Source organism: Macrobrachium nipponense, chromosome 36 (assembly GCF_015104395.2).
Source record: "Macrobrachium nipponense isolate FS-2020 chromosome 36, ASM1510439v2, whole genome shotgun sequence".
NCBI lineage: Eukaryota > Metazoa > Arthropoda > Malacostraca > Decapoda > Palaemonidae > Macrobrachium > Macrobrachium nipponense.
This window is the reverse complement of record NC_087220.1, coordinates 46028550-46045534: the sequence shown is the minus strand read 5'-3', so window position 1 is coordinate 46045534 and position 16985 is coordinate 46028550. Positions and strand designations below refer to the sequence as shown.

Here is a 16985-nt window from a genome sequence, read left to right as displayed (position 1 = left end):
TGCTAGTTACATAAAGTTCAATTAACAGCAAAAGAGAATGATGGAAGTATGGTTTAACTTTATACTCGTTGCATGAACGTGTACAGCCATGAACAACCGACAGCCATAAACAACCGAACGAGAAAAGACTTTTTTTTTTATTTTTTTTTATTTTTTTTATTTTTTATTTTTTATTTATCTCTCTCTCTCTCTCTCTCCTCCTCCTCCCTCTAAGTACAACCGAACTGGATAACATCTGTTTGGCTTGTATTTCGATCATCGTACTACAGTGCAACATTACCGTATTTGTTATAAATGGCGTTATGTATAGAATAGAACTGAGATATCTTAATGTAATAACTTTATTCGCTATAGATCAGAGGTAAATATAGATTTAAAGATCAATCGGGAAATATACCGTTAAATTTAAACCTAGTTATAACTGAAGCTGAGAAAACTGTTCAAGCTGCTAATGACTATTATCGTACATCGGCAATAAGGATAAAACTGCAGTAAACGTCTGCCATCACACACAACTGTAGATAAAATTGTGATTAAATCATTTTAATCAAAACTACTGTGCTTGAAAGAACACATTTTACTGTTGGTTTCACGCCGATATAAGACAAATAACGTAAATTCGTATTACGATGATATAAAGGATTATTGCGAACGGAATCACATAATTTTTTACGCAGTAAACATGCCGCCAACGTAATCTGTTAACGAAAAAAAAAAGTAGTTTACATTCAACAACGACATATTCATAAATATTTCCACCTAAAAACACGCTGTATAAGGAAAAATAACTTTGTCTCATATAAGTCAAGTATATATATATTCGTTTATGCTAACTAGAAGCAAGAGCATTCGCTCAGAATTGCGTTATGGTGAAACAAACTCGTATTCATCAGCTGATTTCAAACCACAACATTGGGCGCTCTGCGTAATACGGGCTTAAGTTTGCCTGCCTTAGTATTTTAGAATACAATAATATAAGAATACATACAATATTCTTGGATACAGTGAAATAATGTATAAATTTTTAAAGGATTTATGGAAAAGATGCCTAATTAACCCTCTTACGCCGGAGCCCTAAAAATCAAAACGTCTCCCGTATGCGGGCCGGTGGTTTGGAGTGAGCGCGGAAGTGGAAAAAATAATTTTTTCAAAAAATTACAGCGCGCGTACTTTTGAAGATTAAGAGTTCATTTTTGGCTCCTTTTTTTTGTCATTGCCTGAAGTTTAGAATGCAACCATCAGAAATGAAAAATAATATCATTATCATATGTAAATAATGCGATATATGGTAGCGAAAAAAAAAACAAAAAAAAATTCATACATAATTGTATTCAAATCACGCTGTGCAGAAAACGGTCAAAGCTAACCAGTTACTTTTTTTTGCGTTGTATTGTACACTAAATTGCGATCATTTTGATATATATACATTGTAAAACAATAAAAGCAACACCGGAAAAAATATTATCACAAAATGATGTACGAATTCGTAACGAGCGGACGTAAAAAATGTTATTTTCAAAAATTCACCGTAATTCTAAATAATGTTCTAGAGACTTCCAATTTGTTTCAAAATTAAGACAAATGATTGAATATTACGATACTGTAAGAGTTTTAGATTAGAATTGCAGATTTCGACCATTTCGGACGAGTTAAATTTGACCGAAATGTCGAAATTTTTAATATATATATTTTTTTATATGGACATATTTCGAAGATGAAAAAGCTACAACCTTCAATTATTTTCTATTGTATTTTTCATGAATTTGCGCACATTTTGATATATGAAACTCTATAAAAAGGCTAATATGAAAAAGGAGCAAATATTAGGATAATGCCATGTACGTATTTCGGAGACTTGCGGCCGCGAATCGGCGCGCGGAGTGAAGGTAAATATATTTTTTCAAAATTTCACCATAAATCACAATATTGTTTTAGAGACTTCAAATTTGTTTCAAAATGAAGAAAAATGACAGAATATTACTAGGCCGTAAGAGTTTTATGCTTACAATTGCGTTTTTCAACTATTTCGGTAGAGTCAAATTTGACCGAAGAACGTGTTTTTTTCTATTTATCGTGATTTATATGCAAATATTTCGAAAAAAGAGAAAAGCTACAACCTTCAATCATTTTTAAATGTATTCTACATGAAATTACGCACATTTTCATATATAAAACTTTATGTAACAGCTAATTTTAAATGGTGCAAACATTTCGACAATCGCACAAAAAAAATTCTGATTTTTTCGGAAGTTACCGCGCGAACGTAATGTTTTTTTTTTTTCATAAATTCACCATAAATCGAAATATTGTGCTAGAGACTTCCAAGTCGTTGCAAAATGAAGGTAAATGATTGAATATTACTAGAATATAAGAGTTTTAGCTTTACAATGCGTTTTTCGACCATTTCGGTAGAGTCAAGTTGACCGAAAGTTGAAATTTTTGCACTTAACGTTATTTATATGAAAATATTTCAAAACTGATAAAAGCTACAACCATGGTTGTTGTTGTATTGTGCATGAAATTGCGCACATTTCCATATATAAAACTTTATGTAACAGCAAATTTAAAAGGGTGCAACATTAGGACAATCGCACGAAAAAATTTATCGGAAGAGTTATCGCACGAACGTAAGGAAAAAGTTTTTTCATAAATTCACCATAAATCGAATAGTGCTAGAGACGTCCAATTTGTTGCAAAATGAGGCAAATGATTGAATATTACTATAAATGTAAGAGTTTTAGCTTACAATTGCGTTTCTCGACCATTTCTGTAGAGTCAAAGTTGACCGAAGGTTGAAATTTTTTGCACTTATCGTTATTTATATGAAAATATTTCAAAACTGATAAAAGCTACAATCATGAGTATATTTAGTTGTATTGTGCATGAAATTGCGCACATTTTCATATATAATACTTCATGTAAAGGATAATTTAAAAATGGTGCAATAATTATGTCAAAGTGACGAAATAATTTCCGAGATGTGTCACTGATACTTTTTAGTGCGATAAGAAAGAAATTCGCGCTTGCGCGCCTGCGTAGCGATTGTAAACAAAACAACGCCTGATCCGTGAACTCCCAGCATCCCCCAAGGCGCGTGATACAAAAGTTTTCGGCTGGTAGGCCTATAAGTATTTTCCGCGAATTTTTAAAAAAACTTTTTTGAGCCGACGTATGATAACGTCCAATCGGCATACGGGAGACATTTTGACTCGAACGTTTAATACGTCCAATCGGCGTAAGAGGGTTAATAAAATAATGCAATGCATTTTTCGGAACTGGCGGACAAGAACGAACATAAAAAACCATCCCTGACAACGTGGAGCGTAGTTACAAAGTCTGCCTTTATTTTTATTTTATTTCTGTACAAAAATGAAAATACCTTTACGTAATATATTTTCATACACATTTTAAACATAAAAGCATAAACATTTGAAAAATCGACACATCGATCGCTAAATTTGCACTCTTTTTAACTTGATATTTTCGGAAGAGCGGTAGACGGCGGCATACAAGAACGAACTTGAAAAAAACATCGTAGTCGATAACTTGAAGGGGAGTTTCAAAAGCTGCCTTTTTATCATATTGCTGCACAGAAATAAAAATACCCTATTCGTAATACATTTTCATACACATTTTAAAACATAAAAGCATAAACATTTATAAAATAGACACATCGATCGCTAATTTGCACTTTTTTTAATTATATTTTCGGAAGAGCGGCAGGCGGTGGCTCACAAGAAAGAACATGAAAAAACATCGTATTTGATAACGTGAAGGGCAGTTTTAAAAGCTGCCTTTGTATCATATTTCTGTACAGAAATAAAAATGCCTTTCAGGTAATACATTTTCATACACATTTAAACAAAAGCATGAACATTTATGAATCGACACATCCATAGCTAAATTTGCACTTATGTAACTCGATATTTTCGGCATAGAACAGCGTCAGAGGCATATATTTTACCCTAATACCTACGTAATAACTCTCCATAAAATTTTGTTAATATAATTTGCGTAACCTTTATGGTCTGAACGGCATTTCTACATATGTATGAACTCGTTAGACAACGGCGCTAGCGGCGCTGTTAACTGAAATTTGTGCCGTAAAGATACCTTTTAAATGCCTTATTTTTTTAATGAATATTTTTGACGACCGCCGTAAAACCAATTCGCCGTTGAGTGATTGCGCCGTTAACCGCGGGCCGCCTGTATATGAAAATATTTCAAAACTGATAAAAGCTACAACCTTTGGTTATTTTTTTTGTTGTATTCTATATGAAATTGCACATATTTTCATATAAATCCTTATGTATCTGCTAATATAAAACGGTGCAAACATTACAACAATCAGACGAAGGAAATCATGATTTTTTTCGCCAGTTACCGTGCGGCCGCAAGGATAATGTTTTTATTTTTTCAAAAATTCACCATAAATTGAAATATTGTGCTACAGACTTCCAATTTGTTGCAAAATGAAGTAAAATGATTGAATATTACTAGAATATAGGAGTTTTAGCTTACAATTGCATTGAAAGTTGACCGAAGGTTGAAATTTTTGCACATATTGTTTTTATATGAAAATATTTCAAAACTGATAAAAGCTACAACCATGGGTTATTTTTTGTTGTATTTTACCTGAAATTGCACACATTTGCATATATAAAACTCTATGTATCATCTAATATAAAGTGGAGCCTAAATTATGTTAAAGTGACGAAATGATTTCTGAGATGTGTCGCTGATGCTTTTTGGTGGAAGAAGAAAGAAATTTGCGCCTGGGTAACGCTTTTAAACAAAACAACAAGCTGAACCGTGAACTCCCAGAATCCCTCAAAATGTGATTCAAAAGTTTTGCCCAGTAAGCCTATAACTTTTTTTTCCGCAATAAAAAAAAATGATTTTGTCTACGTATCATATGTCAATTAAGCACCTAACAGACAATTTTATTCGATGGTTAATAAGTCTTAATAGGCGTTTTAGGGTTAATAGACACAATCAATCAATTTATCTATACAAAACCTTGACAGTTAGAAGGCTGATATTTGCACCCAGACTTTTTCTAAAAAAAAAATCCCTTGAAATTTACAATATAACAAATGAACAGTAATTAGACCTCTGGTATCTTTATTTTGCATAAAATTCACACCTACCATCCCCACGCAAAATTTGCCAATTAATTTGCAAATAATTGTAAAGGGTACATTGATATTGTTTGAAAATTAATAAATCACTTTTCTACCATACAAAAATATGCATATCAGTAAGAGAGAAAGAGGGAGGGAGAGAATTATTATTTTTTATTATTTGATATTTAATTTTATTAAAGTTTAATACAATATTAATCAGTTTTAATATTTGAAAGTTACATTTCTGTATCATAAGAATGTATTTAGTCATGAAAACAACATCAAAACACACTAGTTAGTGAATGTTTATTCACAGAACAGTGTGCGAGTGAGCTAGTCCCCCCTCAAATAATTTTTCAGATTAGTTCCCCCCAAAAAATCCACGAGAGTGCGAATCTGAAGAAAGCAAATACAGTCAACTATATAGCCATAATAGTTAATGTAAGTCAGTTAACAGGCGTCAGTCCTATTATAATGGCAATCTCAGATTGAATGAAAGGGTAATTGGAAATTTGGAAAGAATCATTTGCCTCTTATTTGATAGTTTGCCTAAATTAAATCATAAAGTGCAATTTTGTTTATATTTATTGAACAGAATAGTTTATTTTGTATCTTGAAGTATAGTGGGCCCTCGCTTAGTCGTGGATCAGCAACAAATGCATAAACAGATTCACATAATGATATTAACTGACAGTAAAGGTAATAAAACCATTCTCACCTTATATATTATTGGCATATCTTAATAATATATAGCCTATTCATGGAATAATCCCACATCATTGACATCAACTTGTAGTTGAGCGGCCAGCAGAAATGTAAACATCGAGTTACACTTAACAGCACCTTTGTCATTCTTAACCTTTTAGAAATGTTGATAGTAGTAGTGTAATTACAGTAGCAATAACATTTAGGAAAACATTAATTTTCAATTCGAACTTCATTATTGTTTTGGTATAACGCAATCAACTTCTCTGAACACTGCAGTCATACAAACGATAATTGTCATTGATTATTGTATTGCTGTTTGCGATCGGCGACGAAGCTTAAACGTAGTAAAACCATTTTTACCTTATATATTATTGTCATATATATTCATAATAAGACGCATATCTTATATATTATTGGCATATCTTCATAATAAAAAGCCTCTTCAAGGAATAATTCCTTGGGGAATGCATTTTTCAAAAGACAAAAATACACACTACATGTTTACAGCATGCAACGATTATTTTGAGGTGATTACATTAATATTACAGTATGGTACTCTAAGCAGTACAGTAACTATTTTTTTTTATCATAAATGTATATTCATTCACGAAAAAAATACGTATGACCACCATGTCGTCACCAAACCTAGTCTCGTTCGTACGTACTATCTTTACACAGTGTAATAGTGGTTACACCGTTCTACAAACTACCGATGTATTTTATGTAAGTATCCTCTAAATTCTGTCATAAATCACTTTACTTACTTTTTTTGTGGAGCCCAAATACTACGTATATCACGGAAAATTAGCGAAATCACGAATTTTATCATAAAGCAAGATTCACTAATTATTGTGTTTTCTTCTTCTTTTCATGACTAAATGCATTTTTAGGATACACTCATTTACAATGTTCAAGTACTATGAATGTAAATAGCAAAATTCTCTCTCTCTCTCTCTCTCTCTCTCTCTCTCTCTCTCTCTCTCTCTCTCTCTCTCTCTCAGAAATATTAAATAAAAGAACAAAATAATCTTTTATTCTTTGTGATTTACGGAACTGCTTCAATACAACTTTTAAAGTTGACTCAATGATTATCATTATAACAGTATACAAGAAAATATCACTATGCGTTCATTTCCTATCACCATAAAAAGTATTTAAAATACAAATTTCATTATGTTTTTCTCGAGCTAAGCTAGTAACCGTACGCTCGTCCTAAGCTGCTCTCTCAAGCTATTCAACAGTTACTCTCATCCCAAGCTGCGCTCTCTCTCTCTCTCTCTCTCTCTCTCTCTCTCTCTCTCTCTCTCTCTCTCTCTCTCTCTCATGAAATAGGAATTACTGTATCATAATATCATAAACTATTATGTACAAAGTTTAAAAATAATAATAATTCCATAATAAATTAGTTTCTTTTAGCAACTAAATTGTTTTCCAAAATAATTCTTTCGGTAATAAACGTCCATCAGCTGATTCTAAACGTAAACAAAAGACAAAACTAGGTTTTTATTGCTGTATTTTGCTGTTTATACATTAGTATTATAGTTGGGTGGAGTAATCTTTACAGTAAATAATGTTTTTTTTATCATAAATATGTTCATTCACAAAATAGATATATACTATGTACTTTTAGTTTGGTGCAGCAGCCAAATCATGAAAATAGAAAGGAATTGTTAGGTAATATGCTTTTGCTTGCTGATCTGATGAAGGGGAAATTGAAGATAGGAAATAATAACTTTTGAAAATGTCTTGAATTTAGTTTAAGGTGATAGTTGAAGACATATTTGGAGCTTGAACTAAAGTAGGCAGTTATAAACATTGAAATAGTGGTCTTGGGTGGGTTAATTATTAAAGTAGGCAGTTTAAAGTGATTTTTAAGGGGGGTACCATGATAACACTGGTATTTACTTATCACGGGGGTTCTGGACCCTATCCCCCGCGGTTATCGAGGCCCTATTGTACATCTGATGTCAGAAACTACTCCCCAAGTATTGTTATTTTATTTATTGATTTATTTTTTGGTAATTTCAATAACATTGATATCTATCCCTCAAATGAGGGACTCATAATGTTGACTTTAAGTGAATAAGTCAAGACTCATGATGTCTAACTAGGTCAGAGGTATTTTCTTGAAGACAGATTCTCTTATTTGATTCTGTTTCATGTTGCTTACAGAGCAATAAGGTTCTGGAACATCATTGATGTTGAGTGTTTTTATTTGAAAGCTTTGAGAAGGTAACCTTTGGTCACATTTTACAATTCAATTTGTCTTGTAAAATAGTTTTTGAGTTGCATCTTCATTCTTATAATCTAACATATTGTAAAGGGAATAGCTTTTGTTTGCTATTTTTTTTCTCTCTGTCTCTCATGAAACCACATCTTCACATATTAATTAGCTTGTCTTATGTCAGGTATCGGGTGGAAGAGCAGACATCGCACCTGCACAGAACATCACTGATGACAACTTTGGGGGTAAAATATTGGGAAAGCGGGGCCTTATGGTAAATAAGCGTGTTAGAGAGGCAGATGAGAACTCTGGTATATCGTGTGTTAATTTGTCGCCTACCAGGAAAAGGATTCGAGTAGCAGGAAAGGTACTGTACTGTAAATGTTTGTTTCATAAGGACATATGATATTCTGATTTTTGCACTTACATTTTACTGTCATAGCAAAGAATTAAAAGTTTCAGTTTCATAAGATTTGTATCTTCTTAAGTAATTCTGATGTTTGCACTTACTTTTTGCTGGCAAAGCAAGGAATTAAAACTAAGTTTCCTTTACATTTTTATCATGTAATTCAGTTTTATTTATGTAACTCACTAAGTAATTTCATAGCTGTATTTTCCACTTGTGTGGCAGCTTAAATGTGAAAATTGCTGTATCACTTCTATTGATTTTGGGTGGGTGACTAACCCGCTGACTGTTTTGAGTACAATAGAAACAACAGAGCAAAAGACCACTTGTTTTCTGCTGGGTTTTGATGGTACATGGAATGTTTGGAGCATCTGTGTTTGTCTTATTACATCGTGATTTTGGGCCAGCCTTTGAGTAGTTGGTGAAGTATTCAGTTTTCGTGTAGCCTTAAATCTTAGAGAAGATAGTTTTTTTTTTTTAAATAAATACCATTTTGACAGTCATGTTGGACAAAGTACCTCCAGCATTAGGTATTGTAGGGAGGAGTGTAAAACCAGGTTGACCAAAGCCACTTCTGACTCGTACTATCTGCGCAAATTGTAGGGGACAAGTTTGTATGAAAGATTGGGACAAATGTTGGTGAAAGTTATGGTAATCTCACTTAGAAAAACTAGATAGCTAATAAAAGGAAGGCTTCCTCTAGAGTCTGAATTAGAGCTCGTAGTTTAGAACCCACTCTTAAATACAGGCAGTCCCTAGTTATCAGCAGGGGTTTCCATTCCGATGGGCTTCATGATAAGCGAAAATAGACATTAAATAAAACACTTATGATTTATGGCGCCAATAACTGGATTTTGGTGCTGATAACCAGTTAAATGGTGTGTGTGTTAAGTATGTATTAGTGCCATAACTATTATGATTGCCAATAACCAGAAGTCTGGTTTATGGCACTGAAAATCACAGATTTTAGACAATTGCCATAAAACGGATTGTCATTAACCGACTCTGGCAATAACTGGGTACTACCTTTATAGTGTAATAGGTAATCGTGGCAATAACCCGAGTACTACCTTTATAGTGTAGTTGATAATAGTGGCAATAACCTGGTACTACCTTTATAGTGTAGTAGATAATCGTGTCATTCTATCTTCCCCTGCTGTAGCCTTGTCCCCTATCATCAGTCCACCTAATATTATACCATTCACTCCTGTGCCCAGCTCAGTGGTTCCCAACGTTTTTCACTTCATCTCTCCCTCCATGAATTCTCAACCTCCTTCTTGCCCCTTTTCATTTTTCTCTAAAATTCCACCCCTCCATAAGAAACCAAGAGGTAAAAAAACGATAAAAAATAAAGAATGAAATGCTGATGAAGAAAATACCTTTGCTTTATTTATTAGAGCTAAAGTTTTTACAAACTTGGCAATTATAAGTACAGATGAGGTGAAAAAACCTTCTCCCAAGAGGAAAGAGTGGAAACTTTGCGATGTTCCCTCTTCTTACAAAACGACCTCCATTACGACTTAGGCTGAGCCCGACATTCCTGGCAGGGATTCATCAACGTACAAAGATGAGCTCTGCACGTACTGCAAGTTGTGTAGGGATCTGTAGTTGACGACTGCAAAAACCTAGAGCACTGGACCTCTGGAATACACATGCATTGATGAGGCTTTGAAGACTCGAGTGAAGCCATACCAACAAATACACATTCTCAACACTGAAAAAAACAGAACAGAGGCAGAAAAAATGGGCTTGGGAGGAGAGGAAAGCCTAAGCATCTACTCCCCAAGACGGTTAGGAAAGACTGTGTCATGAGGTGGTTGAATGTGTGGTTTCTGATAACTTTCACCTTGTTTCTCACAGGCGTTGCCAGATCTCACAGACTGCTTTACAGTCGGAGAGTGTTTTAACCCAGTTACCATCTGCCGCTTGGAAAATATCCTTTGTTAAGACCTCAGGTTTGTTAGCTATGAAAAATACAAATTGGTATAAAACTTTGTCATTTTTTGAAGTAAAAACTTAAGTTACACCATGAGTGACATTTGTCACAAGAAGCTAGTGAAGTAAAGATTTTATGACTTACTACATACTTTTATGATTGGGTTTTATTGTTAACTTTGATTTGATTCTGTTTCAGAGTGCTCCAGAAAAGAGCCCTAGTGATGATGGAAACTCTCCACCCCATCAGGAAGGACAACCTGACAAATCTGTAAATAACAAGCCTGATAAGGTAAACTTCTTTTGGTCACATTTTTTTTTGTTTTCGTTATGATAACTTCAGTGTCCTTCCTTGGAAGTAGGGACTTTCCTATATTTATGTTATGTCGTGACAAACATTTGTTACAAGAAGTGAGTTAATTGAAGATTTTTGTACTTACTACGTACTTTTATGAGTAGGTATTATTGACAATCTCTGATTTTATTTTGTTTCAGAGTGGCCCAGAAACAAGAAAATCCCTGAGGCGTGTTGATGTTAGTAAGGGTTTGCTGGATGCAAATCCTCCATCCCATGAGGAAGGAGAACCTGATAAATCTGCATTTAAGGACTCTGAAAAGGTAACCTTAACCTTGGTCACGTATTAAAATGAATTTTTCCAAATAAAAGTACTCTACCTTGATTCTAATCCTCAATCCCCCCTCGTTGTGGGACCACCTTGACAGGGTTAGGGGTGGGCCCTTGAAGCCGAGAATTAGTTGCCATGTTTGAGTCCAAGAGTGTCATATATATTTTGATGTATTTATTTGGGAGTATTATTTTGCAATTTTCCACTTATTGTAAAATTTATCTGACCTGACAAATAGGAAAAGATATAGCCGGGAATGGGTTTAAATCTGAAGTTAAATAGTGGGACCATCAACTGCCCGATAATGTTTGGATCTGAGTTTTTGGGTGGAACTATTCTGCAGGACTGGATCATGGATTCCAGGGGGATAACGGTTCTGGGTATAGTACTCGAGGCATACCCATAATGTGATTAGGGTGGAAGTGATTGTATTCTTGTAATACTCTCAAGTCCATCAAGTGGGTTTGCCAACATGGTCATTTTTAACAATTTGTAGACTGAAGTACCTTCTCATGTCATATTTGAAATGAAAAGGGTACATGTACATCCTTTCCAGAAAAGACCAATGCAGTGATATTGTTATAAGACTTGTAGAGTGTTCATGTGTATGTTCTCTTACCTGCTTTTCTCTTCTAGATGATTCGTTCTGCAATCTGTTTCTATGTTTTATGTGGATAAATTTGTAGTTCTGGATTGGTAATATCAGTCTCTGAGGAGTGTTTAAGCGAGACGAACCACCGAGTTTGTTTCTTTACTATTGCAAAGAATACAAGTTGCAACTTATGAAAAAAAATCTGATTAGGGTCGTTAAAGTGACTAAGTGCTCTGGCAAAGTATTGCATCTTTACAAAATAAACTGGAATTTTTGACATATATTTATGGCAGCAAATGTTGGTGCCAAAGCCTGATGATAGGTCAGCGCAACATTGAATAAAGAAAGACAGGTAATAATGAACATCTCAAAGGGCACCTGGGATTCATATATCATAGATAAAATCTCTCTTCCAGCAATGCTAAAGAAGGTTAAAGAGAAATTATCAGCAGAGGTGACCTAGTACTAAAATGGCTACCTGTGGATTTCTCTTGGTTTAAATACTGCCTATTGTGGAACTTTTCTTATTCGTTACTTACCTGAAGAGAGAGACAGCAGTCTCTAAAATACCAACTTGCAAAGTTGGCAATCTGCTCCTGAGAAACCCACAAGATGCTAACTACCATATTGGGCTTTATATTCTGTAGTAGGCCACGATAAAAAAAATGTTGGCAGTCTTAGTGGGAGGATATTTTAACCAATCTAGAAATGCGCAGTATTGTATCATCAGTCTCCCCTTGGTCATATACCTATCTGCCAAGTAGATAGGAAACGATGTTGTGCAGATTGAGGATTGGATGTACAAGATTCACTCATGAGTTTTAGATGTCCCATGAAAATCCTCCATTTTGTGGGAACTGTGAGACATTTGCTGATTGAATGTCTCAGACTTAGGAATTTGAGACATAGGTTCCTATTTTGTGGATGTGATAGAGAAGGTAATTTTGTTCTAGCTACAATTGTGAGAAAAGATATTAATATAGATCAGTTATGTATCTATGTGGGAGATGCGCCGCCTCAACAAAATTTAGATTATACATAGATTATGTGAGAATTTATATTTGTTTAGATATTTTTATATAAAATTTATTTAAAATTTTATTTTGTTCCATTTAAAATTATTTTGGTGTCAATAACCTAGATGGTGTGACTCCAGGTTTAACCCTTAAACGCCGAGCCGGTATTTCCGAAAGTGTCTCCCATATGCCGGCGGCATTCAGGAGTGAGCCCCGAAGCGGAAAGTTTAAAAAAAATAAAAATCATAGTACGATTAGTTTTCAAGATTAAGAGTTCATTTTTGTCTTCTTTTTTTTGTCATTGTCTGAAGTTTAGTATGCAACCATCAGAAATGAAAAAAAAAAATAAAAAAAAAATATTTATAAATATTGGAATATATGACAGCGCAAAAAAAATTTCATATATAATTGAATACAAATCGTGCTGTGAGCAAAATGGTTAAAGCTAATGAGTTAATTATTTTGTCGATGTATTGTTCACTAAATTGCTATGTTTTTGGTATCTAACAAATATTATCACAATATGATGCATGAATTCGTAACGCACTAATGTAAAAAAAAAAAAAAAAAAATTGTTTTCAAATATTCACCATAAATTGAAATATTGTGCGAGACTTACCTTTTGTTGCAAAATGAAGGTAATTGATTGACCATTACTAGACTGTAAGTGTTGTAGCTTACAATTGCAGTTTTCAACCATTTCGGTCGAGTTAAACGTGGCCGAAGGTAGAATTTTTTTATATTTACTTATTTAAATGAAAAATATTTCAAAACTGATAAAAGCTATAACCATGAGATATTTTTTTGTTGTATTCTACATGAAATTGTGCACATTTTCTTATATAAAACTTATATAACAGTTAATATAAATTGGTGCAAACATTATGACAATCGGATGAAAAAATTTCTGATTTTTTCGGAAGAGTTTTCGTGCTGGCGTAAGGAAAAAGTTTTTTTTTTTTTTTTTTTTTTTTTTTTTTTTTACAAATATCACCATAAATCAAAATATTGTGCTAGAGACTTCCAGTTTGTTGCAAAATGAAGTTAAATGATTGAATATTACTAGAATATAGAATTTTAGCTTACATTGCGTTTTTCGAACCATTTCGTTCGAGTCAGAAATGACCCAAGGTTTAAATTTGGCACTTATCATTATTTATATGAAAAAATGTCAAAACTGATAAAAGCTCAACCATGGGTTATTTTTTGTTGTATTTTACGCGTAATTGCGCACATTTTCGTATATAACTTTATGTAACGGCTAATATAAAACTGTGCAAAACATTACGACAATCCGACAAAAGAATTTCTGATTTTTTTGGAAGAGTTTTCGTGCTGGCGTAAGGAAAAAAGTTTTTTTTTTTTACAAATATTCACCATAAATCAAAATATTGTGCTAGAGACTTCCAATTTGTTGTAAAATAAAGTTAAATGATTGAATATTACTAGAATGAAAGAGTTTTAGCTTACAATATCGTATTTTGACCATTTGGGTCGAGTCAAAAATTGACTGAAGGTTGAAAATTTGGCACTTATTGTTATTTACAGGCGGCCCTCGTTAGCAGCAGGGGTTCCATTCCTGGCCACCGACGCCAAGCGATTTTCTACGCTGAGCGATTTTAAAGCCTACGGCCGCCGCACACCTTTCGAAACCCTAGACCAGTCAAAGGCGCCGTACTCCCACAACGGCGCAATAATTAAAATTATATTTATGCAGTATATTCCACAAAAGAATTTACTGCACAGTACATGTGGGTGTCTAGAGTATGTAAAGATATAATAAAGTTTATACAGTGTACAGGTAGCTGTAGTGTTCAGGTTACGATCATTAGTCTTACGATAGTTCGATTCTATGAGAGATTCAAATTACAATGGCCTAACTTTATACATCTTCTAGTTACATAAGTTCCAATACAGCAAAAGAGAATGATGGAAGTATGGTTTTAACGTTTATACTCGTTGCATGAACGTGTACAGCCATGAACAACCGAACGAGAAAAAGACTAGTTTTTTTTTTTTTTTTTTTTTTTTTTTCCCCTCCCCCCTTCTAAGTACAACCGAACTGGATAACATCTGTTTGGCTTGTATTTCGATCATCGTACTACAGTGCAACATTACCGTATTTGTTATAAATGGCGTTATGTATAGAATAGAACTGAGATAATGTAGTAACTTTATTCGCTATAGATCAGAGGTAAATATAGATTAAAGATCAATCGGGAAATATACCGTTAAATTTAAACCTAGTTATAACTGAAGCTGAGAAAACTGTTCAAGCTGCTAATGACTATTATCGTACATCGGCAATAAGGATAAAACTGCAGTTAAACGTCTGCCATCACACACAACTGTAGATAAAATTGTGATAAAATCATTTTAATCAAAACTACTGTGCTTCAAAGAACACATTTTACTGTTGGTTTCACGCGATATAAGAACGTAAATTCGTATTACGATGATATAAAGGATTATTGCGAACGGAATCACAATAATTTTTTTACGCAGTAAACATGCCGCCAACGTAATCGTGTTAACGAAAAAAAAAAATAGTTTACATTCACAACGAGGACATATTCAATAAATATTTCCACCTAAAAACACGCTGTATAAGGAAAAATAACTTTGTCTCATATAAGTCAAGTATATATATATTCGTTTGAGCTAACTAGAAGCAAGAGCATTCGCTCAGAATTGCGTTATGGTGAAACAAACTCGTATTCATCAGCTGATTTCAAACCACAACATTGGCCGCTCCGCGTAATACGGGCTTAAGTTTGCCTGCCGTAGTATTTTAGAATACAATAATATAAGAATACATACAATATTCTTGGATACAGTGAAATAATGTATAAATTTTTAAAGGATTTATGGAAAAGATGCATAATTAATAAAATAATGCAATGCATTTTTTCGAACTGGCGGACAAGAACGAACATAAAAAACCATCCCCTGACAACGTGGAGCGTAGTTACAAAGTCTGCCTTATTTTTATTTTATTTTCTGTACAAAAATGAAAATACCTTTATGTAATATATTTTCATACACATTTTTAACATAAAAGCATAAACATTTGAAAAATCGACACATCGATCGCTAAATTTTGCACCTCTTTTTAACTTTATATTTTCGGAGAGCGGTAGACGGCGGCATACAAGAACGAACTTGAAAAAAACATCGTAGTCGATAACTTGAAGGGGAGTTTCAAAAGCTGCCTTTTTATCATATTTCTGCACAGAAATAAAAATACCCTATTCGTAATACATTTTCATACACATTTTAAACATAAAAGCATAATCATTTATAAAATCACATCGATCGCTAATATGCACTTTTTTTAAATTATATTTTCGGAAGAGCGGCAGGCGGTGGCGCTTACAAGAAAGAACATGAAAAACATCGTATTTGATAACGTGAAGGGCAGTTTTAAAAGCTGCCTTTGTATCATATTTCTGTACAGAAATAAAAAATGCCTTTTCACGTAATACATTTTCATACACATTTTAAACAAAAGCATGAACATTCATGAATCGACACATCCATAGCTAAATTTGCACCTATGTAACTATATTTTCGGCATAGAGCAGCGTCAGAGGCATATATTTTACCCTAATACCTACGTAATAACTCTCCATAAAATTTTGTTAATATAATTTGCGTAACCTTTATGGGCTGAACGGCATTTCTACATATGTATGAACTCGTTAGACAACGACGCCAGCGGCGCTGTTAACTGAAATTTGTGCCGTAAAGATACCTTTTAAATGCCTTATTTTTTTAATGAATATTTTTGACGACCGCCGTAAAACCAATTCGCCGTTGAGTGATTGCGCCGTTAACCGCGGGCCACCTGTATATGAAAATATTCCAAAACTGATAAAAGCTACAACCTTTGGTTATTTTTTTGTTGTATTCTATATGAAATTGTGCATATTTTCATATAAATCCTTATGTATCTGCTAATATAAAACGGTGCAAACATTACAACAATCAGACGAAGGAAATCATGATTTTTTTCACCAGTTACCGTGCGGCCGCAAGGATAATGTTTTTATTTTTTCAAAAATTCACCATAAATTGAAATATTGTGCTACAGACTTCCAATTTGTTGCAAAATGAAGTAAAATGATTGAATATTACTAGAATATAGGAGTTTTAGTTTATAAATTGCATTTTCAACCGTTCTGTTGAGTGAAAGTTGACCGAAGGTTGAAATTTTGGCACAGTTTTTTTTTATATGAAAATATTTCAAAACTGATAAAAGCTACAACCATGGGTTATTTTTTGTCGTATTTTACATGAAATTGCACACATTTGCATATATATGTATCATCTAATATAAAGTGGAGCCTAAA

General features: G+C 33.5%; 1 protein-coding gene across 1 annotated transcript in view; it reads left to right on the top strand.

The window, feature by feature from the left end:
• LOC135203430 (muscle M-line assembly protein unc-89-like) overlaps positions 1 to 11044 on the top strand; it is a 47742-nt gene extending 36698 nt beyond the window's left edge. The window contains exons 6-8 of the mRNA XM_064233157.1: positions 8243 to 8425; positions 10599 to 10691; positions 10895 to 11044. Coding sequence (XP_064089227.1) covers positions 8243 to 8425; positions 10599 to 10691; positions 10895 to 11044 — 426 coding nt within the window. The remainder of the gene's footprint in view (positions 1 to 8242; positions 8426 to 10598; positions 10692 to 10894) is intronic.
• The last annotated feature ends 5941 nt before the right edge of the window (positions 11045 to 16985 follow it).